Genomic DNA, 26,156 nt, shown 5'->3' with positions numbered 1-26,156 from the left:
GCTCATGATTCATGCGTCTGCGACACACACCATTTTCTAGTTTGCCCTGAGTATTGTGCGCAGCACTTTTCGTTCGAAAACCGGTTCGCCTCTTTTGACGCCCATGCTTTATGTCCATAAAGGGACGCTGGTAGAAAAAAGTTTTATATAGAAAATTTCGTAGAAAGCCTTATTTACCTTTTTATCTCATGGGAAACGTTATAGTCACATGTCACCAATTAATTTACTTACTAGTCGCAAAAAGCGGAACAAAACAAATTGAATGATCGCGTGTGTGAACGAAAACATCGAATGATCGTTGTGTATGCTGCTCAAAACGATCAAACGCACACTTATTAATTAACCTAAAGGCCACATGAAGCAAGACAAAATACTTCGGATGATCATACGATCGTTCTACGTGCTGGTCAAATCACGATCAAACGCGCACTAATTAATTTACTTTCTGGATGTACAAAGCAGAACAAAAGATTTCGGAAGAACGCAGGATTGTTCTGCGTGCTGTTCAAAACACGATAAAACGCGCACTTTTCAGTTATTTTATCGGCCAAACAAAGCAGAATAAAAACACGATAAAACGCGCACTAATTATTTTTATTACCGGTCACACAAAGCTTAACAAAACATTTCGGATGATCGCGCGATCACTCTGCGTATTGTTCAAATTTTGAACTTCAAAATACGATCAAATGCGCACTATGTACTCATCGGCCGCAACAAAACATCAGATAATTGTGCGGTTTTTCTGCGTGCGGCTCAAAACACGTTTAAACGCGTACTAATTGTTTTACTTATTGGCCGCACAAAGCAGGACAAAGCAATCCATTTAATTCCAGCACTTCATTGTACCCTTGACAGATACGTTTTTCGACCACAACAGTAAGGCCGTCTTCAGTGTCTAGTAGTTAACAAGTCGAGTAAAGTAAGAGACACTGAAGACAGCCTTATGACAAGTATGATTATGTACTATGTTATTATATATGTTGATTCTGTAATAATGAGCTATGTGGTCATACTCATACGGCTACCACTTCTGCTTCATATGCAGGTGGTCGTGAGTTCAATTCCAGGCTTGTTTTTACAATGCTTGTTTCTGTCTCTGGACAGCTTCCACAAAGTTCTTCTGAACATCATCGAAACATTCTTCTGCAAGCCCACCAAAAACTATTTTCAGTTTTCACGAAAATTTTCTTTGAATTTACATAAAATATAATCCTTCAACTGGCAAGAGAAATTATTGATAACATATTACAAGCAGTGGAGCGCCGATGCAAAAATGTGTGTTGTGATGTGCTGCCGTACACTGTCATTTTTTTTACGATGGCCTTCTGTAGTGACAGGAATATCAAAATTGCAAACATTTTATTCGTAAGTCTCCATCTATATTGCGAGGAATGGGATGAGAAATATAACATCCATTGCCGTTGGATCAGTTTATATCTTTTTCTCCAATGGTTTGCAATTCGAATAAAACTTGAATGTATTCAAGAAAAATCTTATCTCAGTCCTGTTTAATTTATAATTTTGATAAGAAAAAAATCAGCCAGAGCTTACGTATTCTGTTGGTTGAATATGGATGGATGGACCCTCTTTTCATGTTTTCATCAAAGTAGGTAGTGCAGAAGCACCCTTTCTGAATACCGAACTCCGCAGTAAATTCAACTGAACAAAGGCATTTGTATCGTAATGGTCTGCTTTGTGGCACAACGGTGGCAGTTCTTCCAGCAGCAACGTGGGACCGCTGCGCTGCCAAGAAGCCAGCTGTCGAAGCTGAAACTGAAAATCATGCTTATCGATATTTTCCGTGAAACGTCTGAATTTGGATAAGGCTTCCAGTTGGCCTGCCCGTGTTCTGCTGCAATCGTTCGACGGCAGAGCAGTACTAAATAACAAGGGTCGTACAAGGGTATTAAATGTTCTCAATGTGATTACAACAACACTTTCCATGATGACGACGGTCGATTGAAGTTTAGGAGCACGATGAGAATGTTCGAATGGAAATATTTTCCTTTTGACTGTAGGTACGCTCATAAAGTTTATTTTCACATGTACCAAATTTTATTGATAAGGAATTGCCGTCATTTAAATGAATACTACTATCAAGTGATATTCCTGACATAATAACTAATGAAACTTAACTTTTTGTATGCTAGAAACTCGTGCGTGCAAAGGAAGTAAGAAAAGCTATAAATAATAATTGTATGACTTCACTTAATTTAAAAATAGCGGTCAGAAATAATGATTAATAAGCCTGGACGATATCACAAGTGTTGTCAAATTTTCATTCAATTCATTCAGAGCTGCACTTCCGTATTGAACAGTTTCAAAGAGCTTTAGCTTAATTTTTCATTTTCATTACGGTACAGGTCCCCAAAGCGGAGGACGAATGATTTATTGGCAAACATGAAACAAAGACCTCTATCAAGATCAAAGATAAAATTGCCCGGTGACTTTGCGAGAAACAACAGGAAGCGGGCGGATCGTTGAAAAGCGAAAGGGACTCCTCTGGAAAAGCATGTTCCCCAAAAAAAGCATGGTACGTTGTAAATTTGCGTTTATAACAGAATTCACTGAACATTGCCGCAATTAATCAAGTAAATTTTAATGTAAAGTAGATGCTACTCTTGTGAACCTTAGTACCATAAAAGCGGATGGTGAACATCTTTAGAATGGTCCACGCTTCTCTTGAAGACTCGGATTCCCCATTTAGGGACCGAAAATTGGCTTGCCCCTGTCCTGCCGATAAGCATGACAAATTGCTTTGTTCATGGGACACTGATTTTAAAGTCGTGCTCAGTTATTCCCAGCTAGGGGCAGAAGTTTTCTAAAATGAATAAACTATAGGTTCTACACCGGTCGTCGTGCCGAGCTTTCTGTGCTTGCAGCCAGGTTGTTTGGCTTGTCTTCATGCTCCAAAGGTTTGGGCTTTGGTAGGACGAAGGCTTAGAGCAGCGTCGGGGTGTGAAAATTCAATCCTTGCACTATATCTGCAACCCTAATAGACGATGTGCACACTCGATCGGAAAAGCAACGTAGTTATAATCGGGCACGGAGTTTATAAAATTGAATACAACCCGAGAAAACTAGTTATCCCTTACCGACACGATACAGACCAGACAGACGACCCGGCAGCAGTAGTACAGTCAGTGGTGAGGCTGTGTCCTTACCGAGTGCTGAGCCAAACGAATGATTGGGTAATGCCCTGGAAACTTCATAACGTGGTATAACATTTAAGCCAAAAAGTAACTACAGAGCACAAGTTGAGCGTAGATAATCCTGTACGGTATTGGTTGTACGGAAGACAATGGTCGATAATTTACTAGCTAGGAAGTTGACTTAATTCGGAAATAGATTTGTAACAGGTGATACTTTTCCTGGGTAGGAAATAAATTTGTATTAGGATGTTTAGGCAGTTCGATTATCTGACGTAGAAGAATGCGATTGGATTTTATTTTATTCGAAAGGACGAGAACTGTGTCAAACAAGCGTAAGTAAAAATTCACGAAAAGATTTAAACACGTCGGAAATAGAAAATTTGCGCGTAAATACATCTGTTTGGTACTCAAACATTTGATTATTTCTTTTATTATTTTAGAAATGTGGCAAATATTCGAATGAACAAAATACGTTGACAATAAATAGGTACGTGTGTTATTTTGAAAATCCGTTGAAAAGTGATTCGTGCAACTCCCGGAGCTATAGGGGCACCAATCTAATGTCTAGAACGCTTGCTTGCATTCGTTTCTGGATTTTTTCGGGATATTTTCAATGCATTAAGGACAAGCCTCCAGGAATCCAAATTAGTAGATTTACTCGCGTGTTGAGGGGCGTACCACTCAAAACAGAAACAACACACAATTGTCGTTTTTATTACTCCAGCTTTGCTGCGTCGCAGCATGCGTGAAATAATAAAAATTACAGTTGTGTATCACTTTCGTATTGAGTGGTGTGCACTTGAAAACGTGTACTACCCCCAGAGCAATAGGGGCTAATATTTTAGAGGAAATAGTTAAAAGATTCCATGGTATTTTTTTTTATATTTCCACGAGACATTTTTTCGAATACCCATGGAAAATTGTTTCCAAATATAGCTCTGTGGAATTTTCGAATCAAATTGTTTGAAATTTCAAAAGGAAAGTATTTGGAATTCTCGCAGAAAACTATTCGGTATTTTCATGAGAAACTGTTCAGGTCGAAACCGCTTGAACGGACCCTTTGGCCGAAAATGTCGTTCGGAAGAAAATAAAATCTCGGCTCGTTCGACAAAATAACATTTCCGAATAAATGGCTCTTCTAGTCAAACGATCGGTTCGACCAAATGACCTATTCGGTCGGATGGCTTTTTCGGTGAATGCGCCAGTTCAGCCGAACCAAGGCTGCGCGTCGTTTCGGTCATACAAAGTGCGATCCACCACAGTTTGCACATACTGCCGAGAATGCATGGTGTGGAGTGTGCATTTGATCGTGTTCATTGTCGCACGATCCGGTATCGTTGTGCTTTGTGGAGTTGAAAAGTAAATCAATTGGTGCGCGTTCAGTCACTAAAATCATTGTGTACAAAACTGGTACTTATCAGAGTGAATCCAGATCCAACGATGCCTATCGACTAACTGATAAACCTTCCTTTGGTTTTTGTGGAGACGCAGAGGTAAACACGCTCTTCAAAATTTAAAAACCACCTATTAGTATTCCTTCCTTTTTCCCAACTGACCAATAGGACATGACCGGCGCTGTTGTTGATCATTTGAAAATTTGAGTCATTGAAACTTGCACACTGAGAATGCTTGAACAATCCCAGTCAATCATTCAGTTGATTCCTAATGCAATTTCACTGATTCAGGACAAGGAGTAGCAGCCATAGATATGTGTAGTCAGTCAAAGCTAGGCTAGAAAAACTCCTTTTCTGCTAAACGAACATTTCGGCCAAACAACATTTATGGCCAAATGACTCTTTCGGCCAATAGATCAATTCAGCCGATTGACAATTTCTCCCGTATGTCCATTTCGGCCAAAAAAGTTTCGGTTAGCCAAATGAAAAAAAAAATCATCTAGCCGAAATCCTTTTGGCCGAAATAGGTCATTTGGTTGAAATGGTCGTTTGGTAGTAAGGGCTTTTTGCTCGAAAATGTAATTGAATGAGTCATACGGCTGAAAATGTCAACCCGATCGGCCAAATGGCCCTTTCTGCAACGACCATTTCGGTCAAACGACATTTACGGCCAAAAGATCAATTCGAGCGATTGACAATTTCTGCCGTATGCCCATTTCGGTCAAATGACATTTTCGGCCAGATGAGTTTCGGTCAGCAAAATGACAGATTCGGCCGAAATCCTTTTCGCCGAAAAGGTCTTTCGGCTGAACAGATCTTTTGGTCGAAAAAGACGTTTGGTCGGTTTGATCATTTGATTGAAATGGTCGTTTGGCAGTAAGGGCCATTTGTTCGAAAATGTCATTGAATGAGTAATACGGCTGAAAATGTGAACCCGATTGGTCAAATGACCCTTTCTGCCAAACGACCATTTCGGCCAAACGGTATCTTCGGTCAAATTACCAATTATACCAAAAAACACCACCACTTCTTTATGGGCCACCATACTTTATAATTATTTCCAACTAAGAGCCTTTTCAGTAAACATGCATACAAATATCAATCATTAATTGAAAATTTAGGTCATTATAGGCTTGGAGGCCAATTATGCCCTTTCTCGAATCGCTAGAAATCTAGATTTTGATCCTCAAACATGACCATTTTGTATGAAAAACAGCGATGGTGTGATAATTATTTCCGGGGCCGTATGTGGTACAAGATGATCATATTTTTCAAAATTTTCAATATGTACTTTAACTGGTATCTATTTATACCGAAAGGAAATATTTACTGCATTAGTTCTCACAACGCATCACTGACGCTGTCCACATATTTAGCCCTCAAAGTATGAACGTACGATTCAGGCTTTCATATACAATTCATTTTTTTCATTTATTTAGTTAACATCTAAACAGATAACACTGAATCAACAATTTGACGCCACAATGCACGGTTCGAGGCCGCATCTCTCCATCCTCGGATACGCCCCACGCTCGCCAAGTCGTTCTGCACCTGGTCTGCCCATCTCGCTCGCTGCGCTCCACGCCGTCTCGTACCTGCCGGATCGGAAGCGAACACCATCTTTGCATGTTTGCTGTCCGGCATTCTTGCAACATGTCCTGCCCATCGTACCCTTCCGGCTTTAACTACCTTCTGGATACTGGGTTCGCCGTAGAGTTGGGCGAGCTCATGGTTCATTCTTCGCCGCCACACACCGTCTTCTTGCACACCGCCAAAGATGGTCCTAAGCACCCGTCTCTCGAATACTCCGAGTGCTTGCAAGTCCTCCTCGAGCATTGTCCATGTTTCATGTCCGTAGAGGACAACCGGTCTTATAAGCGTCTTGTACATGACACATTTGGTGCGGTGGCGAATCTTTTTCGACCGCAGTTTCTTCTGGAGCCCGTAGTAGGCCCGACTTCCACAGATGATGCGCCTTCGTATTTCACGACTAACGTTGTTGTCAGCCGTTAGCAAGGATCCGAGGTAGACGAATTCTTCGACCACCTCGAAGGTATCCCCGTCTATCGTAACACTGCTTCCCAGGTGGGCCCTGTCGCGCTCGGTTCCGCCCACAAGCATGTACTTTGTCTTGCATTCACCACTAGTCCAACTTTTGTTGCTTCACGTTTCAGGCGGGTGTACAGTTCTGCCACCTTTGCAAATGTTCGGCCGACAATGTCCATGTCATCCGCGAAACAAATAAATTGACTGGATCTGTTGAAAATCGTACCCCGGCTGTTACACCCGGCTCTCCGCATGACACCTTCTAGCACAATGTTGAACAACAGGCACGAAAGTCCATCACCTTGTCTTAGTCCCCGGCGCGATTCGAACGAACTGGAGTGTTCGCCCGAAATCTTCACACAGTTTTGCACACCATCCACCGTTGCTTTGATCAGTCTGGTAAGCTTCCCAGGGAAGCTGTTCTCGTCCATAATTTTCCATAGCTCTACGCGGTCTATACTGTCGTATGCCGCCTTGAAATCAACGAACAGATGGTGCGTTGGGACCTGGTATTCACGGCATTTTTGAAGGATTTGCCGTACAGTAAAGATCTGGTCCGTTGTCGAGCGGTCGTCAACAAAGCCGGCTTGATAACTTCCCACGAACTCGTTCACTAATGGTGACAGACGACGGAAGATGATCTGGGATATTACTTTGTAGGCGGCATTAAGGATGGTGATCGCTCGAAAGTTCTCACACTCCAGTTTGTCGCCTTTCTTGTAGATGGGGCATATAACCCCTTCCTTCCACTCCTCCGGTAGCTGTTCGGTTTCCCAGATTCTGACTATCAGTTTGTGCAGACAAGTGGCCAGCTTTTCCGGGGCCATCTTGATCTGGGAGGGAGATCCAGATACTACACACGAAATAACAATAAAAATAAACGCCATGACGCAAGAAAATTATCGACGAGCAAACTGTACCAAAGCAAGCGTCACACGGACTGACCAATTTTTGTTTTGCATGTCATCGATGTTTTCGTTGATTTCATTGAAGCCGGTGCGTGACTTTCTCAAGTTTCATATAACGTTCCGAGCGCGGGAATTTAAATTATGAAGTGTTTCGTGAAACTCTCTCTCCCGGAGTATTGTGTCCGGAACATAGTCGTTTTTCGCTTCCCTATGGAGGGAATCATAAAATGCGGCGGATTAAATTCAGTATTAATAAACTTGTACTTTCGAATGATCGACTGTTTATAGTTATTTTAACTTAAAACGGCTACGCAGTCATGAGGATTAAAACAAGATTTATATTTGTCTTAAAGACTGCGTAGCCGTTTTAAGTTAAAATAAGTATAAATAAAATACGAATCTCTTGTCTTGTCTTGTCGACTCATTCAAAGTCATTTATATAAAATTTAATAATTTTATTGATATTTTTTCACACTAATTTATTCCTAATAATGATATAAATTTCAATGAATCGTTATCTAAATTCTCGTAAAGTATGATATCAATGCAATGATATATTTTGGCAAATAATTTCATAAATGATCACCACTACACCTTTATCCCTTTTTGTTCATCGAATCATCGGTATTTTGGCGTTTGTTTATCTCCGTTATCGACATTAGCTTTTTGATTATGAAGGGATAGCCTTGTCGTCATAAAGAACCATTTCACAAGGACATTGCCGGTAATTGATGTTTTGGGGTAAGGAAAATAATTCCCCTACATATTGATTATATTTGAATGAAAAAATTAAAGTTTTTATCAAAAATTCTGACATATCGATAAAGTATAACAAGGAAAAATCATATCGTTTTAACCGTTTTAACGGTATCGATATTTTGGAAAAGATCCTTTGCAATTTTTGAGTAATTTAAAATTCTTCATGAAACGACATCTATCGCTATTGATGGTTCATAAGAAAAGTTTTAAAATTGGATATGAAGAATTTTGAAGAAACTTAAAGAAATGGTTGGAAGGATTGATTATTCATGTTGGCAAATGTGTTTTTGTTTTCTTTTACATTTCTAAGTACCGCCAACGGGGGTGTCATTGGGCCAAAATGTGGTATGCTCCAAATAAATGTTACAAAACTCTAGTAGTTAACATTGGAATCAAACCGTCTAAGACGAATTAAGTACTGTCCATTTAATTCCACTAGTTAATTTTCGTAATCTTTGCATGCAAAGATTACGAAAATTAACTAGTGGAATTAAATGGACAGTACTTAATTCGTCTTAGACGGTTTAATACATTCCACTAAAAGAGCTTAATATATTTTTCTGAAAATTGGAATCAAGTTTTAATTAGTTTGGTACAAGCTTGAACAATGAATTTACCACTGTGTGGGGAAAAATAATAAATGAGGGAAATTCTTCAAAGTTATATGTTGTTTAAAATTGGCCCATTCTCACCCCTCACAGGGGGTGACATTGGGCCAAGTACAATAAAGTTCAGCGGTGACGATGCAACGATTCAATCGTTCATTAAAAATAATTGCCTACATTACGGCTCTTACCAACTATGTATGGCAAATCAACCAAAGGCTTGGCCCAATCTCACCCCTTTTCAGCGTGCATTGCTCGTTGCTACGAAAAACCAGAACCGCTATATAAATATTCATAAAATTCGATAAAACAACAACAGATTATCGTAACATGATAACCAGGTATCCATCGATCTAAAAACTAGTTATGTAATAGATTGTTTTACATTCAAATTCCAAGCATTATGGTACGAGCACAATTAGTTCTTGGAATTTGTGTTAAATTTAAAATTACGAAAAAAAATTTACTGTTGCTGCGGATTGGGTTGATTTTGAAGAACGTAGAACGAGCGATGCAGATAATAAATTAATAAGCGATAAGAAAAGGGAATCATTGCAAGAAGATGTATCCTAGACGTCTCCTTTTCTTTTTACAATGGACACCATTTTCAAACGAGTTTCACAGTTCTATTGTATTAGGCATTTTTTTGTTGTTCAACAACCGTCGTTTCAAATATAGATTGATAATGTTCAATATAATTTTCTGCTTTTTATAGTTTTCAAGCAAATGATCAGTATCGATACTCCCCATTTATTAATGAAAATTTTTCAGCTAGATCTGCGGTGACATTTCATGACAACTAAAGTTAGGTCTGCACTGACATTCATATTTTTGAATCTGAATCTCCTCCCAGATCTTGATGAGCTCAGCCCCAATACCATCCTTACCAGCTGCTTTATTGGTCTTTAGCTGTTGAATGACATCCTTAACTTCCCTCAAGGTGGGGACTGGTTGGCTTCCATCGTCCGCTGAACTGACGTAGTCATCTTCTCCGCTGCCTTGACTTTCACTGCCTGTACTCTCAGCGCCATTCAGATGTTCCTCGTAGTGCTGCTTCCACCTTTCGATCACCGATTTTCTTTTCCTGAAACAGGCGGGTCTGCTGTCTCCGCTTCCGTCTATAACGTTCCACGTTCTGCCGGGTACCTTGCTGCAGCGCGACAGCCCGCGCTGCGTCCTTCCCCTCCAGAATTTGTCTGCACTCTTCGTCGAACCAATCGTTCCGTCGACTTCGTCCCATATACCCGACGTTGTTCTCCGCTGCGTCGTTAATGGCTTCTTTGACTGTATTCCAGCAGTCCTCAAGAGGGGCCCATCGAGCTCACCCTCTTCCGGCAACGCTGTCTTGAGATACTGCGCTTATGCAGTGGCGACATAAGGTTGCTTCAGTCGCACTAGGTAGTACCGCGGCGGTCGTCGGTACCGAACATTGTTGATGACGGATAGTTTTGGGCGCAGTTTCACCATCATTAGATAGTGGTCAGAGTCGATGTTAGCGCCACGATATGTTCTGACGTCGATAATGTCGGAGAAGTGCCGTCCATCAATCAGAACGTGGTCGATTTGTGATTCTGTCTGCAGTGGTGATCTCCAGGTGTACCGATACGGGAGGCTGTGTTGGAAGTAGGTGCTACGAATGGCCATATTCTTGGAGGCGGCGAAATCAATTAGTCGTAGGCCGTTTTCGTTCGTCAGCCGGTGAGCGCTGAACTTTCCAATAGTCGGTCTAAACTCCTCCTCTTGGCCAACCTGAGCGTTCAAATCTCCTATGATGATTTTGACGTCGTGGCTTGGGCAGCTGTCGTACTCACGTTCCAGCTGCGCGTAGAATGCGTCCTTATCATCATCAGTGCTTCCGGAGTGTGGGCTATGGACGTTGATTATGCTGAAGTTGAAGAACCGGCCTTTGATCCTCAACCTGCACATTCTTTCATTGATCGGCCACCACCCGATCACGCGCCTTTGCATACTTATCGCCCATCACTATGAAAGCTGTTCCCAGCTCATGTGTGTTGCCGCAGCTCTGGTAGATGGTATGATTACCTCTAAACGTTCGCACCATTGATCCCTTCCAACAAACCTCCTGCAGCGCTACGATGCCGAATCCACGGTCCTTGAGCACATCGGCGAGTATGCGTGTGCTCCCGATGAAGTTGAGAGATTTGCAGTTCCACGAACCGAGTTTCCAATCGCTAGTCCCTTTTCGTCGCAGTGGTCTTCGCCGATGGTTCCGGTCCGTACTCTCTTGTTGATTGTTCGTTGCTTATGATTTTTTAAAGGCTGGCTTGCAGGGCCTGACACCAAACCCCCTAAATTTCCGGAGGACCATTCCTCCTTATTTCCGGTGGACCATGGTGCACAGTTTCACTTAGAGTCCCTCGCTGGCACTCGGACGATGATCAGCCGCCCTAACATGGAGAACAGACGCTGTTGTGAGCCGATCCTGACATGGAGAACAGACGCTCAATATGATTTGCACCTCCGGAGAGAAGCAAACCCCCCCTTCCCTGTCAGCATACGACCATAGTTCCCACCGGGGTTGGTTACCCGATCTTCCCTAAGGTTGCTCGTATCCCGGCCTTTGCATAGCACCACGGGGAGGTAGGGATAGGAGTTGCTGGGTAAGAGGCTAAGGACCGCGAGATGGGGTCTATTTTATTCCTTCAGGTACGCGAAGTACCAATGGTACGCTTTACCCAGCATTTGCCGAGCTTTCATATACAACAAGGTTTTTCTTACGCGGTTGGAGCTCATTGATTTCTCGGTTATCCCGAACTTCCACAGTTTTTTAAATACCACCTGAATTTTCTTTTATTTTTTGTGAATTTTTTCGTATTGCCGCTCAAGGTCTTAAACGACTAAAACCAAATCGTGTAAAAAAAAAACTAAAAGGTGTAGCCCAATCGGGTTGTACGCAAAGGTGACGTTGAACTACGCAGCTGTATGTAAAGTACCCTCTACTGGCATCAATAGACGTAAGCGAGAAGCTGCCGTCAAACGCCCCCAAGCTTTCGAGAGAAAACGCGCGTGTAAGTTAGCAGAAACGAACTGCACCAGCTAAAAGCCCTGTAAGTTGCATTAATTTGACGTCTATGCTGGCTTGAGGTCTCCAGTTAGCCTTGCGAACAAAGGCGCAGAATCCGGAGATGGCAAGATCGATTCTCGATCTGATCATAGTGTATCCATTGCATTTTCCACACAAGTTGAAAAGCAGGCCAAGTTCCAGTTGGAATGTAGTGCTATATAAAAAGAAGCTTGCGATGCACTTACGAGATTCACTAATTCACCGAAACCGATTGCTAAACTGTTGGAAAGTTTTCAACAGTAAATATTATCATACATACATATTGTAACACACTGGAGTCGGTTCTTACGCGGAGGACATGGGCCGCGTAAATTAAAACAACGCAAAAAACCGTGTGAATCCCTAAATATCCCTGAATAAACCAGGGAAATCACGAAATTCAAGTGACAAAAAATCGCATAAAAACGATTCGTGTAAAAAGAAAAAGCGTAAAAACGAATCCAGTGTACATCGTGTATGAAGCGTTGACTCTTCTTTGATCGTCCATTTTGATGGTCCCAGAAAATTTACGATCAAAGTCTATCATATTTTCGTGACGTTTTTCGATTTTTTGCAATCGTAAAGTGTCCCCCAATATAGAAAAGATAGACGTAGTTCTAAGTCAAAAACCTGGGTGTAATCACTAAAAAGTCATAACTTCTGCATTTCACTCAACCCCTCAAAACAATCGCTCAGATCTCTAGTTTGTGGAAATAAAAAATATATTTTGAATTGGCCACTTGGTTCCGGAAATATTTTGGGATGTACGAGGGTAGGTTTTTTGGGGGGGAAGGGTCGTTAGGCTGAAACCTATTCGGCCGAAAGCCTTTTGGCCGAATGCCACTAGGCCGAACAAACCATTAGGCCGAAAGTCATTTGGCCGAAAGGGTCATTAGGCCGAAAGGGTCATTAGGCTGAAAGGGTCATTTGTCCGAAAGGGTCATTTGGCTGAAAGAGTCGTTTGGCCGAAAGGGACATTTGGCCGAATGAGTCATTAGGCCAAAAGGGTCATTTGACCAAAAGGGACATTTGGCCGAATAGGTCATTTGAAGAGTGAGAAATTAAGAATGGGAAGAGAGACGTCCCACTTCTCACTCTTTATTTTTCTCTTCTCACTGTAAAAAGTTAGAAGCGCGAAATGAGTAGTGAGAACACTTCGCACTACTCACTTTTTACAGTGAAAAGTGAGAAGTGAGAAATAAGGAGTGAGAAGTGAGACGTCTCACTTCTCCCTTCTCATTTCTTACTTCTCGCTGTTAAAAGTGAGAGAAGAAAAATGAAGAGTGAGACGTCTCACTTCTCACTTCGCAGTTATCACTTCTCGCTGTAAAAAGTGAGAAGCGCAAAGTGAGTAGTGAGACGTCTTACTCTTTATTTCACGCTCCTATTTTTTTACAGTGAGAAGTGATACGTCTCACTCCTCATTTATCATTTCTCGCTGTAAAAAGTGAGAAGCGGGAAGTGCGTAGTCTCACTCTTCATTTCGCGCTCTCTATTTTTTACAGTAAGAAGTGAGAAATGAGGAATGATAATTGAGACACCTTTCTTCTTACTCCTAATTCTTCACTCTTCAAATAACCTCTTCGGCCAAATGTCTTATTCCTATTCGGCCAAATGACCCTTTCAGCCAAATGACTTTCGGCCAAACGACCCTTTCGGCCAAATGATCCCTTTCGGCCAAATGACCCTTTCGGCCAAATGACCTTTCGGCTAAATGACCCATTCGGCCGAATGGCTTTCGGCCTAATGGTCAAAAACAAAACTAATGGAGCTCATTTTGAGGGTTTCTGGACAACTTGGACATGTTCCAAAATCTTGCGGAATGGTGCCCCCGGGAAAAATGTCCATTTTTGATCATTTATGAAGCCTCGCATGCGACATCTCAAACTTCATGATTTTGCAAAACAAGACCAGGGGAGCTCATTTTGAGGGATTCTGGACAACTTGGCCATGTTCCGGAATCTTCCGGAATGGTGCCCCAGAGGGAAATGGCCATTTTTGATCTCGTATGAAGCCTCGCTTGTGATATCTCAAACTTCATTATTTTGCAAATCAAGTTCAGTGGAGCTCATTTTGAGGGTTTCTGGACAACATGGACATGTCATTTTTGATCATTCAAAAAGCCTCACTTGCGACATCTCAAACTTCATGATTTTGCTTAACAATACCAATGGGGCACAAACTTCATGATATTGCAAAACGAGATCAATGGAGCTTATTTTGAGGGTTTCTGGACAAGTTGAACATGTTCCGGATTCTTCCGGAATAAAGCCCCCGGGGAGAATGGCCATTTTTAACCTTGCCTTGCTTGCGACACCTCAAAGTACATAATTTTGCACAATAAGATCTATGAGCTCCGAGAAAAATGGCAATTTTTATCAATTATAAAGCCTAATTTGCGTCAGCCAAAACTTCATGATTTTCACTATTCCGGAACATGTCCAATTTGTCCGAAAATCCTTAAAATCAGCTTCATTGATCTTATTTTGTAAAATCATGAAGTTCGAGATGTCGCAAGCTAGGGTTTATAACTAATAGATAATGGCCATGGTAACCGGTGGACCAGGTTTCCGGAACATTCCCACACAACGTCCAACTTGTCCAAAAACTATCAGGATGGTCTTAATTGATTTTATTTTGCAAAATCGTGAAGTTTGACACGTCGCACGTTGACTTACAGAAGTGCTAAATAAGGGCGCCAAAAAACACTGATTGTTTCGAGGGTTGATTGTCTGTCCGGTGCTGGCGAGAGTGGGTTCCTCAGTAAACCGGCATTAGCTGACTACGAGGTAGGCCCGGAAATGTCTGAAGATATCAACTGGCAGTTAAACTCCACAAAAAAGGTGATATTGATGGCCCGAGAGCAACACCTACAAACGACTCGACAGGCACGAATGTTTGATTAAATTACTCAAGCTTTTTTATTTCCTCGTTTCATTGATCTATTCATTCGAATATTTTGCTCATTGGTCATTTTGTTCACCGTGTGAACCCAATATATCAGACAAATCTGTAATTTAATTACACTTTTCTGCATTGTCCAACAAGAATTGCTCTGTAGTAAGAATCACACATCAAAAAGCACGCAAAGACAATCATCGGGGCTTTCAGCAGATTATCACACAGCAATAACCCACCAAACATTAACCCGTCGCATAATGGCTTTCCCACTTGTAGGTACGTAGCCAGTGCAGCGAAGCTGAACCGTCCGGCAAATCGAGAAGAAAAACCAGGTCAGCACCAAATTGCTTTTTAACGAAATTTTCTCCTGCCCGGTTCATAATTTGTTTTCGAGCACACTTTTTTTCACGATATCTACTAAGTGCTAACAGCGGCATCGACTACTACAACTGGCTAAAAGTTGTTTTGCAGCACTGCGCTCCTCAGTTGCAGCAGACTTCGGACATAGAATTGGCCATTTTACTGTTGGTCGTCTTTTTTTGTGAGTTTGGCTTGAGCGGCTTTTTGTTGGCTTCCGTCCAGAAAGATCATCCCGGTGGCGTCGGTTCACTGCGGGGTATCAGGTGGTCAAAAATGGTTGGGTTTGGAATAATCGGCAATTTTTAGCAATATGAATCCGAACGAAACTTTTAAGAAAAGTCTCTCATTAGTTTTCTCACCAAACCGTCCGCATTAAAAATCCAATAGTGCGACAGGCCGTCGTCACTTTCAATGTACGGCGAGCAACCAAACCGCGTCTTATATTTGCCCATTCGTATTGGATTCGCCACCCGACAGAAGTGTTTTTCCACTACCCAATACTAATATTTTCCTTCGGACTGCAGACCAGAGCGGCTCCTCGAGCCAGAATCTGTGCAGGTCACGCTTCATGAACATCATCATAGGCTATCATCATCAACGAACAACCGCCGACGACGATGACGCACAGTGGTTGAAAGCAGTAATATTTTTTTTATTTCTTCAGCTTTTATGATGGCTGATGGCTGGATTCCTTGGAATGATGGCTGGATTCCTTTTTATTTTCTAGTTAATTTTTATTGTATTCAACAATTTCTGTTAGATTCCCACACTGATAGAACTATGTAAATTCAACAGGATAATCAACCAGTAACCAAAATCGAATCGAAATTGAAATGGTCGAGTATTCCAAGACACTTCCCTGTTAACAATTCAATATCAATGTATATATATATATATTTTTGTCTTTATTATCGTGACTTTCAACCCGAAGCTGACTCGTCTCATATAAAGTACATGAACTTACCTCTAAGAAAATAATAGTTTTACATATGTAGTACTAAAATTCAGTTCAATTATGAAAAGTTACTTAAATTTAAGCTGGTAGCTACTAACAGGCTCACCACTGTGCAATGGCGCGACGATGACGTTAGCATCATCTGGTGCAGCACAGCTCCACCCGATGCTCGTTGGCGCTGCTGTCCGCTTGAATCAAGCTTGGAGATAATGTTTGTCGCTCTTATGGGCAGTGGTGAAAGCGGTGGCGGTCACCCATCGAATGGGCGCGCTGTGCGGTTTATTTCACCGAGATTTTCCTCATTTCGGAAAGGGTGCGGTCCATCACTACGTCACATCATTGAGCTGGTGTTCTGGTCTGTGTCATTCATAATGACAGGATAAGATAGTGAAGCAAATTGTACAGCGAGAAAATGTATCATGCTTCGACGGGCGGACGCAACTCATTCAATTGCCAATTAGTGGGTAAAATATTACGACAGATCATGTCAATGGAGCGCATCTGCCGCCACAATATTTGTGCACAGATCATCGCCATGGGAAGGGTTTGAAAGATCAATAAATATTGTGGATGATATTAAGTCTGATGATGAGATGTGTGGTATATTTTAATGTTTTTGCGTCTATTTCTGACTGGCACGAAATCATCAATCTGGAACACTCGCCTGAATACTTCTTTTATCAGAAATTGATTTTTTTTCAAGTTCATTTGGTAGGCTCAGGCGTGTACATATAACACTTTACGAAGCTACGTTTCTTTTTTAATATTCACAATCAATATCATCTTATTTTTATTTTAGTAATAGAGAGATGGAAGGATAGGCATTCGGCGTCAGGGACGGTGTGTTGTATCATCCTGCTCGGGGTGTGGTTTGACTGGGAGCATCTTTCGGATGACCAAAGTTACGGAGCTCTACGGAACAGTTAAACAGAGACAATACAAAAAAGTAAACTTTTTGGAAAGCGAGTTGGAAAGGCTAACGTTAGAACATGCAACGCAATATTCGCAATCAACGGACTCGCTGAGACGAAATTGATCCCCGGAGAAGGCGTGTGTTCAGTGACGGTCTTTTTGCATCTTCTTATGTTACCGGCATCGACATTTCATTTGGTCGATAGAACATTTAGTCGAAAGGATATTTAGACGAAAGCACATTTTCATTCGAAAAGTCATTCAGTGGAAAGAACATTTAGTCGAATGGAAATTTAGTAGAATGTTGAAATTTTTCATAATTTCAGTCGGTAATAGGTAATTTGGTGTTATAGATTTTTGGTTGAATTTGAATCAGCAGTGAAAGAAACGAATAGAGAAGCTAATGAGCAAACGGAAACTTCTGGAGACCTTTGTGGACTATAGAAAAAACTGAAAACCTACCGTAATAGCAGAATAGTAGGTACTGATGGTGAAATACCCTCTATTCTGCTTTTCGGCACAAACACAAAAACCAATGATATCGATGTTATTTTGCTAATACATCGTAGTCGGCATTGGAACATTTTGTTGTTTGACATGTAGTCGAATGACACTTGGTAAAATGGCATTTCGTCGAAAAGATGTTTAGTTGAAGGGTTATTTGATCGAATGGAAATGCTTTTCTTATTCTTTTCAATGAAACTCTTTCTTTCACTCTTTATGTATACTATAATTAGTTTTGATGATGTCGACTGTTTTCGATGTAATTTTCGATGATTTATTTGGCGTTTCAGTCTAATTTTTGAATGAAAAACAACTATATGTTTTCTTCTTCTTACGTATGGAAAATAACCGCATATGAATCCCTTTTCCATTGATAATGGGACTCATATGCGAACATTTTCAAGAATAGACAATTAAGCTTGATGTTTGTTCCTCATTTTCATCATTTGATGTTTTATCAATCATGTAATCATTTTTTTTTTATTATTATTGACATAAGTTTCTTATTATCAAATATCCTTTCGACGGAACGGACGAAAATTTAAAAAAAATGTCTTTCGACGAAATGGTATAGATCCCATCGAAGGATAATATATCGTATGACACGCTATCCACCACACAATGATTCTTTTTTCAAATGGTAAATTTTCCATCCAGGAAAGTATCCGTTATCTTCCATCCAGAGGCAACTGATTCAACCGCTGAACATTAAAAAATAAGGAAACTTTCTGAGGTGTAGCCTTGGGCCTGGGGGGAATGGAACGTTCATTAGTTACGACTATGTAAGGGCGATTCATACGTACATTTGTTGAAGGATATCCTCAAGCAACTATAGGACTCTTTTATTGACGGGGGGCATCGAAATCCGTTCACTTAAGCACTTCAGCATATGTTAACGTCTCTAGAAAATTCGAATCGAATGCAAATAAACCCTTCTTCGTTATTACTGCATCGCAAAGTGTTCCACTTTATGGCATTGAAAACTACGAGAAACTTGATAAAATGATGAACAAAACTAACACCACCTGAATCAAACCACCGTGAACGAATTTCTAATCAAAGGATCAAAACCCGTACAGCTATTTCCTGACTAAATATTCAAACAAAAACAGACCGATTTGCTAAACTATCACTTTAAACACTTCAATACGCACGTTGAGAAGCCATCCCTTCGATGTATATCCCACTGTTCTAATTGTTTTTATTGCAATTTGCATTTAAAAACAGTAACTTTTGGTACGTGTTGACCATAACACGCAAACACCTGAAAGTCCGCGTTTGCTGGGAAGCAATTTGTTTTTAGTTTTGGTTATTTTAATTCCAAAGCCTACTTTCCATTTCAATGGTTGAAAAGCTTACTGTCAAGTATAACGATAGGATGAGATAAATTATTTATAAAATAAATAGGGGGAAAGACGGCTTTGGTAGGTTTTGTTACATTATTGTCGGGGGGTCTTTGTCGACCAAATTTTATGAAATTTGGCCACAATATTCTTTGATTTGCAAAGAATGTTTAGGCCAAATTTGAACATAATCAGTCATAAAAAAAACCCCTGACAATAATAGAACAAAACCTGCCAAAGCCGTCATTCCCCCTACCTCAATCTCCATTTAATTTATTGTTATTTCACGGGGTGGATGGATTTCGGTGCTATACGGATTTTGGCCCTTCACGGTATTTTCCTTTTGGGTGACATTTGTGAAGCCCCAAATGGCCGGAGCGAATCGTTATGACAGCAGCTCTCCGTGGGTGCGTATGCACGCCACGGAGGTCTGACCAGAAGAGGCCGAGTCATGACTTGCTGCGCACTGATCGACACGCTGAGGTGTTAATGTATAATCACACGCTGATGGTAACTGACTCAAACCCCACAACGTTGAAAGCATTTTACAATGATATGGAAGTTTGGCAGAAAGCAGGTACTTCTATTTTTTATCGTCAACAAAAATTACCCTCTGCTTGCTATAGAAATCAACTTTTATATAAAACCAATTCATACTGGCCATATCCTACTGGAACTCAAATCTGTACGTTCGTCTTTAATGTAGGTATTGCCTGATTTTCTCAAAATTGCACGCGGCGAACCCTTCATGAAAGGTACCGCCGCGCTTTCTGCACCCCGTTTACTTGATTCTCATGGGTGAATAGCATTGCGGTGGCGTTTGGCGCGGCCGTACCTTTCGACAGTCATTCGCCGCGTGTAGTTTTGTGCAAGTACCCATTTGAGAATACTACAAAGGCCGCGCAGTGTATCATATCCAGAAAATCTGACTATACTTCTACCTTGGGGGGGATATGTTTCGATATTAAAGGGTCCATCGGGATAAGAAGAATTTGGAGAAGGGTACTAAATCGAAAAAGCTTCTGCTATAAAAAACGACAACAAAAAATGTCATTTCTTGTTCTTGACTGGAACGCATGGAAGATTGATTGGTAAGTTTTTATAAAGCACCGTGTTAGCATATTTCTAGGTTTGAATAAATTATCTATCGAACAGGATTTGTTATGGATGATCGTGTTGCAGTGACTTTATTTTACGTCATAGAGATATGCAGTATATGTCACCCCCACTTTTGAACGAAGAAAGCGTTTTAAGCACAAACCTCCTGGAATCCAAAACTAAATGCACTCGCGTTTTCAAGGGTACGCCATTCAAAACGGAAGCATGAGCACGATTGACCGCCCACGGTTGATACTCCGTTATTGCCAGGCCAGTTATATCTGAGAAACAACAGATAATATTTGGGACTAATATCACCTTTAATGTGTAAGAACTGGTGACAGAAAAATAAGCAATACCGGCGCCGGCCGTGTCCGAATGCTGGTCAATTAAGTAATGGGTAGGAATATGTTGACGTGATACTCGCCGAGGAGTCACCGCACAAAGCAGAACAAAATAACAAAAATAACGAGTCTCGAGACCGTTCTACCCATCCAAATCGTGTTCGATCACGCATAAATTGATGAGCTTTTTGACAGCACTCACCAGAACAAAATAACGCGGATCACGATTCCGCGTCCAATACGCAATATGAACAATCACGAACTCCTGCGCGGTCTTTCTGTGTCCAATACGAAACACGAACAAACCCGCACTGATGGTTTTACTTTCTTATTAATTTACTCGCCCGCACAGCACAACCGGACATTTTGATAACCGCGCGATCGTTTGCCCTGACTCGCCATTCAAAACGGAAGCAACGCAAAACTGTCACAAACTGACGCAGTAAAGCTGAAGTAATGAAAATGGCAGTTGTACGTTGCTTGCGTATTGAGTGGTGCGCCCTTGCAAACGCGAGTGAATTTAGTTCTGGATTCCGGGAGGTTGTTTTAAAAAAGCAGAATTCTCGCTTAACTTTTCAAAAGGACCTAAGTAACATTTTTTTCTTGAATTAATTTGAGCAGGGCTGTACAATGTCAGGATACTCTTTGTACATTCATAGAAAACTTACAATGATACTTTTTCTATATGGCTAACCATCATTGCACAAAGAGCCAACCAAATAGAACGACGCTCGTGCTGATGAAGAACATGCGACAATGTGTATACCCGCTGCACAAGATATTGGGTCGTATGAATAAAAAGTAGTAAGTTCAACTTTACTACATTTTCAGTAGTAAACGTCACTTGTGGAACATGTTCGTATGAATAAAACAAACTTTACTACACTACACATTTCAAACATACTACAAACATTTGATTCGGTATGAGTAAAACAAGATTTTACTACTGATTTCTTGTAGTCTGCCCAAGACGTTGCTACTCATGTTTTAAATGCAGATTATTTATCAGAATCGAAGCGAATCGGTTTTGTTCTTGAAAATAGAAGTCCAATTTAGGGAAAACAAACAAAACAGACATGCCTTTTGTTGATTAGCCGCAAAAAAATGATGAAATCATCATCGTCATCATGGGCTCTATTTTGTTTTGACGTTTCTCTGTGTAGTAAATGGTAGTAAACTGTATAGTAACGGCTAAGTTCGAATGTAGCATATGCCATAAGTTCGAAAATGTTTTTATTCATATCAAACATGTAGTTTTCTATGTGGACTTTATTTTTGAGTAGATACTACAAGCGTTGAGTTTTGCTAATTTTTATTCATACGACCCATTGTGTTCTATGCTTTGCATTAATTTTCACACGATTAGCTTTATATGTGTGCACGGCCCAATGGCAATACAACTGCAAATTGATGGTGATGAGTATCTTTTCGAAGGCAAGTGAAATGATGGTCCGGTATCGTGCCACTCTTTTATATTTTGGAGAATGATGGAAGAAGCAAATCCGATCTTTTCAATAGGCATGTCACAATAAACAGTTTTGTGCCACTATGATGGTTGAGGAGAGTGTGAAATGCAGAAGAATAAGCGTGTCTATATCAGGGTGTTAAAAGGTGTTGATGGTGATGGTGCACAGCCCTGAATTTGAGTACTGCAATCAAAAGCTTTCATGTTTTCCTGTTGATTGCGCTATTCAAATTAATTCATGGAAAAATGTTACTTAGGTCCTTTTCAAAAGTTAAGCGAGAATTGTATGGATCCATTATAAGGGGATGGGGGGTTTCAACATCTTCCTGAGATCTGATTCTCAGTTGCATAGCCATATCGATGTACAAAAACTCAATGATCGACCGCACGAACTGTGAATGTGATTTTCTCTGTTGCGTCATTCAGCTTTGCAAGTGTATTGAAGACTATTATCCCATACTATTTACCCAAAAATCCATTCCGCAAATGAGCCTACGCCATAAATGATACGAATAGACCAAGTATACTGAATGAAAGCATGCGATAATTGACTGATTTACAGATTACTATTGAAAATTATTAGACATCAATGGAGATTTTTAATCTTGCAATCGATTGATTACAAAATCATGAAAATTCGTTGAAAAATTATCAACTTATTAGCTTCCAAAACCTATAATAATTTCGTAACTGTCTCAATTTTCCAAAGTCTGAAATGTACCCCATATCAGTAATCGAACACTAAGCTGTCCCACGTCAAAAACACTGTCACATCATTTAGAGAAATTGATACAGAATCAATGGTGCCTGCTCATTGATAAATGATTCTGAGGCTTCCAAATAGCAAACATAACGTTTTATTGATCCTTCCTTTCTACTAATTGATAGTAAATTAATAACTCTTATTTATAAATTAAAAATCTCAGAATAAACCACCTTGTGGTGCTGGTGCCTTTCTCGTGACAAAAAAAGCACATAAGAGTGGTCAAAATTGCACTTTAGGGAGATAGATTCAGTTATTGCCATCAATTAACATTTATTTGCGTTCATTTGAATCCATTGCAGCAACTCTTGAATTTTTTTTTTTCGTTTTTGATTTTTTTCCCAAGGGGAAAATGGGCAAAAATAATGTTTTTGAAATAACTCCGGAACTCAATGATCGATTATGCCAATTTTCAATCGAACAAGGCTAAGTACAAAAAAGTGTGTCTCACATTTTTTTGTACACACACACATACATACATGCATATACACATACAGACATCATCTCAATTCGTCGAGCTGAGTCGATTGGTATATTACACTATGGGTCTCTGAGCCTTCTATCAATAGTTCGGTTTTCGAGTGGTTCTATAGCCTTTGCGTATACTTAGTTTACGCGAAAGGCAAAAAGTATCACCGTTATTGTTTTTTAATCATTTATTCGCTGAAATATGTTTACTAAAAATGGTCATACGAATAAAATCTGTTTTGATGATAACATCAAATTAAAACCCAAAATTCTCTTCCATTTTTTTATCTTCATGATTTATTATTCATTTGAAACTTGCATGTTTCGTGTGGATTTCTTCATTGTACGGTATGACATTGAACGGATTACTTATTTTATTATTATAGCTATTACAGCTATTGTGGAATCAAAAGCAATTCGAATTTGGTCTTATCTCACCGACAGCAGAAATAGATCTCAAATTGATGCCATTTCTAGAAACGATTGATGTCAACTTCAAAAACGTTTCTGAGAAACCAAAATCAACGAATTCAAAACGCTAAAATTAGTTATCCTATCCTACCCTCAAACTTTTCTCAGGTGATCCATCACATTGCTCAATTATATAATTCTGCTGATCGGTCAACCTATGAAACTAATTTAATAAGTAAAAAAAAAGTTTGATTTTGGAGCGAACATAAGCCTTTACGTATACTTCAATACCAAATTTTCAAAACGACTTATCTGCTTTTGTAAACAAAGATTCAAACGTCGATTTGAAGAATTTGATAGAACTCCCACGCAAACCAACACCATGGTAGGTGAACGTTTATGATTGTATTGGTTTGCGTGTGAATTCTATCAGATCTGCCAATTTGACATTTGAATCCTCGTTTACAAAAGCAGATAAGTCGTTTTAAAAATTTGGTATTGACTTAGTATAGGTGAAAGGCAAAAACATTTTCAGATGTCAATAAGATGTGGTGGTCAATGTCAGACCATTTTCGTATGATTCGATTTACAAATCCTTTCTCATGGAAGAACGGTAACAGAATATCATCCTTTGCTGAAATTTTGATTTTCATATTGCAGTGTAGTTTCTGAAGGAAGAAAATGTTTAGGAATGCAAATCCTGTGAAGATTTACGCTGTTTAAGAGTAAGAAAATTGTGAATATCGAGGTTTTGAATTGTATTTGAAACCTAACTTGTATTACATACTAAAGCCACTCTTAGGACAACCAGAGTGTAGACTTCATAACGTACGTACGTTTGTCAATTGTAATTTGGAACTCTCAATGGTAATGAATTTAGGAGTTGCGAGATGCAAAAAAGTATCATAAATAGAAAGAATCGTTTAATAGTAGTTTGCGCAACAAGTTGCAAAAAGATGATTTTTTTAGCACGAGTTGTACGTGTATCAAAGCAAGCAAGCCTCGTTGAATAAATACTTCTTCTCTTCTTCTTATTGGCATTACATCCCCACATGAATAAATACTACGAGTGCTGAAAACAATAGAGTTTTGCAACGAGACACGCTACTGTTTGCAATGACGAAAAATGGACTTTAATTTGAGGAATCTGTACCAAAATTTTACAGTCTAATTTACTCCACATGATCATACTTGCCAATTAATTGTGTTGCTGCAGAGAACAATCAGATTCCATATTTCCGTGCCAAATTGCATAGTTCGATAAGCCGTGAAGAGATAGATGTACTTGGCTTTGGAAAATTTTCAGTATATTAAAAACAAAGTTTTCATGGCTTAGAATTTTACAATAAATAATGCATCATACCCGCATACCTATTAAGCTATATTGCTTACATTTTCCGCACAAAACGCCTCCCTCGTAACCCTGTTGCGAAAGCTGTAAATCTGCCTTGTCGGTGAGCAATGCAGAAAAAATATCGCACATTATATTTTCGAAGTCCTCTCAATCCACTCAGCCAACTGACGGCTCGCACATTGGTTCACACGTTGCGGCTCAACGCAGTCGATGATTGAAATGTTTTAATTAATAATTAGTTGCCAAATTGGAGGGGCTGTACGGCGTGGGAACGATGCCATCATGGCTGGAAATGGTCCATGATGGTACGGCTGATGAGTACGTGCTGATTTCGTCGACGATAGATTACTCAATTTTTTAGCGGTTGGATATTATCGCTGGAATAATGTATGATTCGGTTGCATTAATTTGATGATTTTCCACGTTTTCCCCTCTGTCCACAGTTACGGTGATATGGTGCCAGAGACAATAGCCGGTAAGATCGTGGGAGGTGTCTGTTCCCTGAGCGGTGTGTTGGTCATCGCGCTACCCGTACCTGTAATCGTGTCCAACTTCAGCCGCATCTACCACCAGAACCAGCGGGCGGACAAGCGGAAAGCACAGCGGGTAGGCATCCGACTGGCGGTCATCCATTCCCATGGACCGGCCGACATTGTCGACTACAAATCGACGTAAGTACTCCCCGGGAGCCCTGTTTAATTTGGCGTCCCTTTTTTTGTCCCTCTTGTAGAAAGCACGTCTCGCACGAATACGAATAGCGAAAGCGGGCGCTAGTGCAGCGTTCGCGAGCAAGAAGAAGGCTGCCGAATCGCGGCTAGCGGCGCAGGAGTCTGGCATCGAACTGGACGACAACTACAACGATGAAGACATCTTCGAGCTACAGCATCACCATCTGTTAAGATGTTTAGAGAAAACTACGGTAGCTATCACCCTGGATCAGAACTCAAATCACTCATCTCAAATTGTCGCTCTCTTTGTCGTTCGTCTTTTTCATGAAAGTTGTGCAACAAAAACTGTCTTTCCGCTCACTCATTAAAATTGATTAAGCCCTCCGGGTGTTCATGTCAAGTCTAATTACTAACTTCTCACTTCACTATTCACCATGCTATGGCAGTGGTTTCTGATGCAACTAAGTTCATTTGTCAACACCTCATCTCCATATATCACCAGTTGTATAGGACATGTTACTAACTCTTGGGATTTATGCTAATTAACGGCTTAGAGTCCTAATGCAAATAGATGATGCTCACTTCTCATGCACTATTTTTAGGTTATCCTTGCTTAGCTTGTTTTGACATGTACAGTTAATCATAATATATTTTCCAGAGAAGAAAATCAGTTTGTTCA

At 40.3% G+C, this 26,156-nt stretch overlaps 1 protein-coding gene across 2 annotated transcripts in view; it reads left to right on the top strand.

The window, feature by feature from the left end:
• LOC134211100 (potassium voltage-gated channel protein Shal) overlaps positions 1–26,156 on the top strand; it is a 641,586-nt gene that overhangs the window by 550,522 nt on the left and 64,908 nt on the right. For both annotated transcript variants that reach the window (XM_062687713.1, XM_062687714.1), the window contains 2 exons: positions 25,253–25,415; positions 25,540–25,728. In XM_062687713.1, coding sequence (XP_062543697.1) covers positions 25,253–25,415; positions 25,540–25,728 — 352 coding nt within the window. The remainder of the gene's footprint in view (positions 1–25,252; positions 25,416–25,539; positions 25,729–26,156) is intronic.

The sequence above is a fragment of the Armigeres subalbatus genome, chromosome 2, assembly GCF_024139115.2.
Source record: "Armigeres subalbatus isolate Guangzhou_Male chromosome 2, GZ_Asu_2, whole genome shotgun sequence".
Classification (NCBI taxonomy): Eukaryota; Metazoa; Arthropoda; class Insecta; order Diptera; family Culicidae; genus Armigeres; species Armigeres subalbatus.
This window is presented reverse-complemented; position numbering and strand designations above follow the sequence as displayed.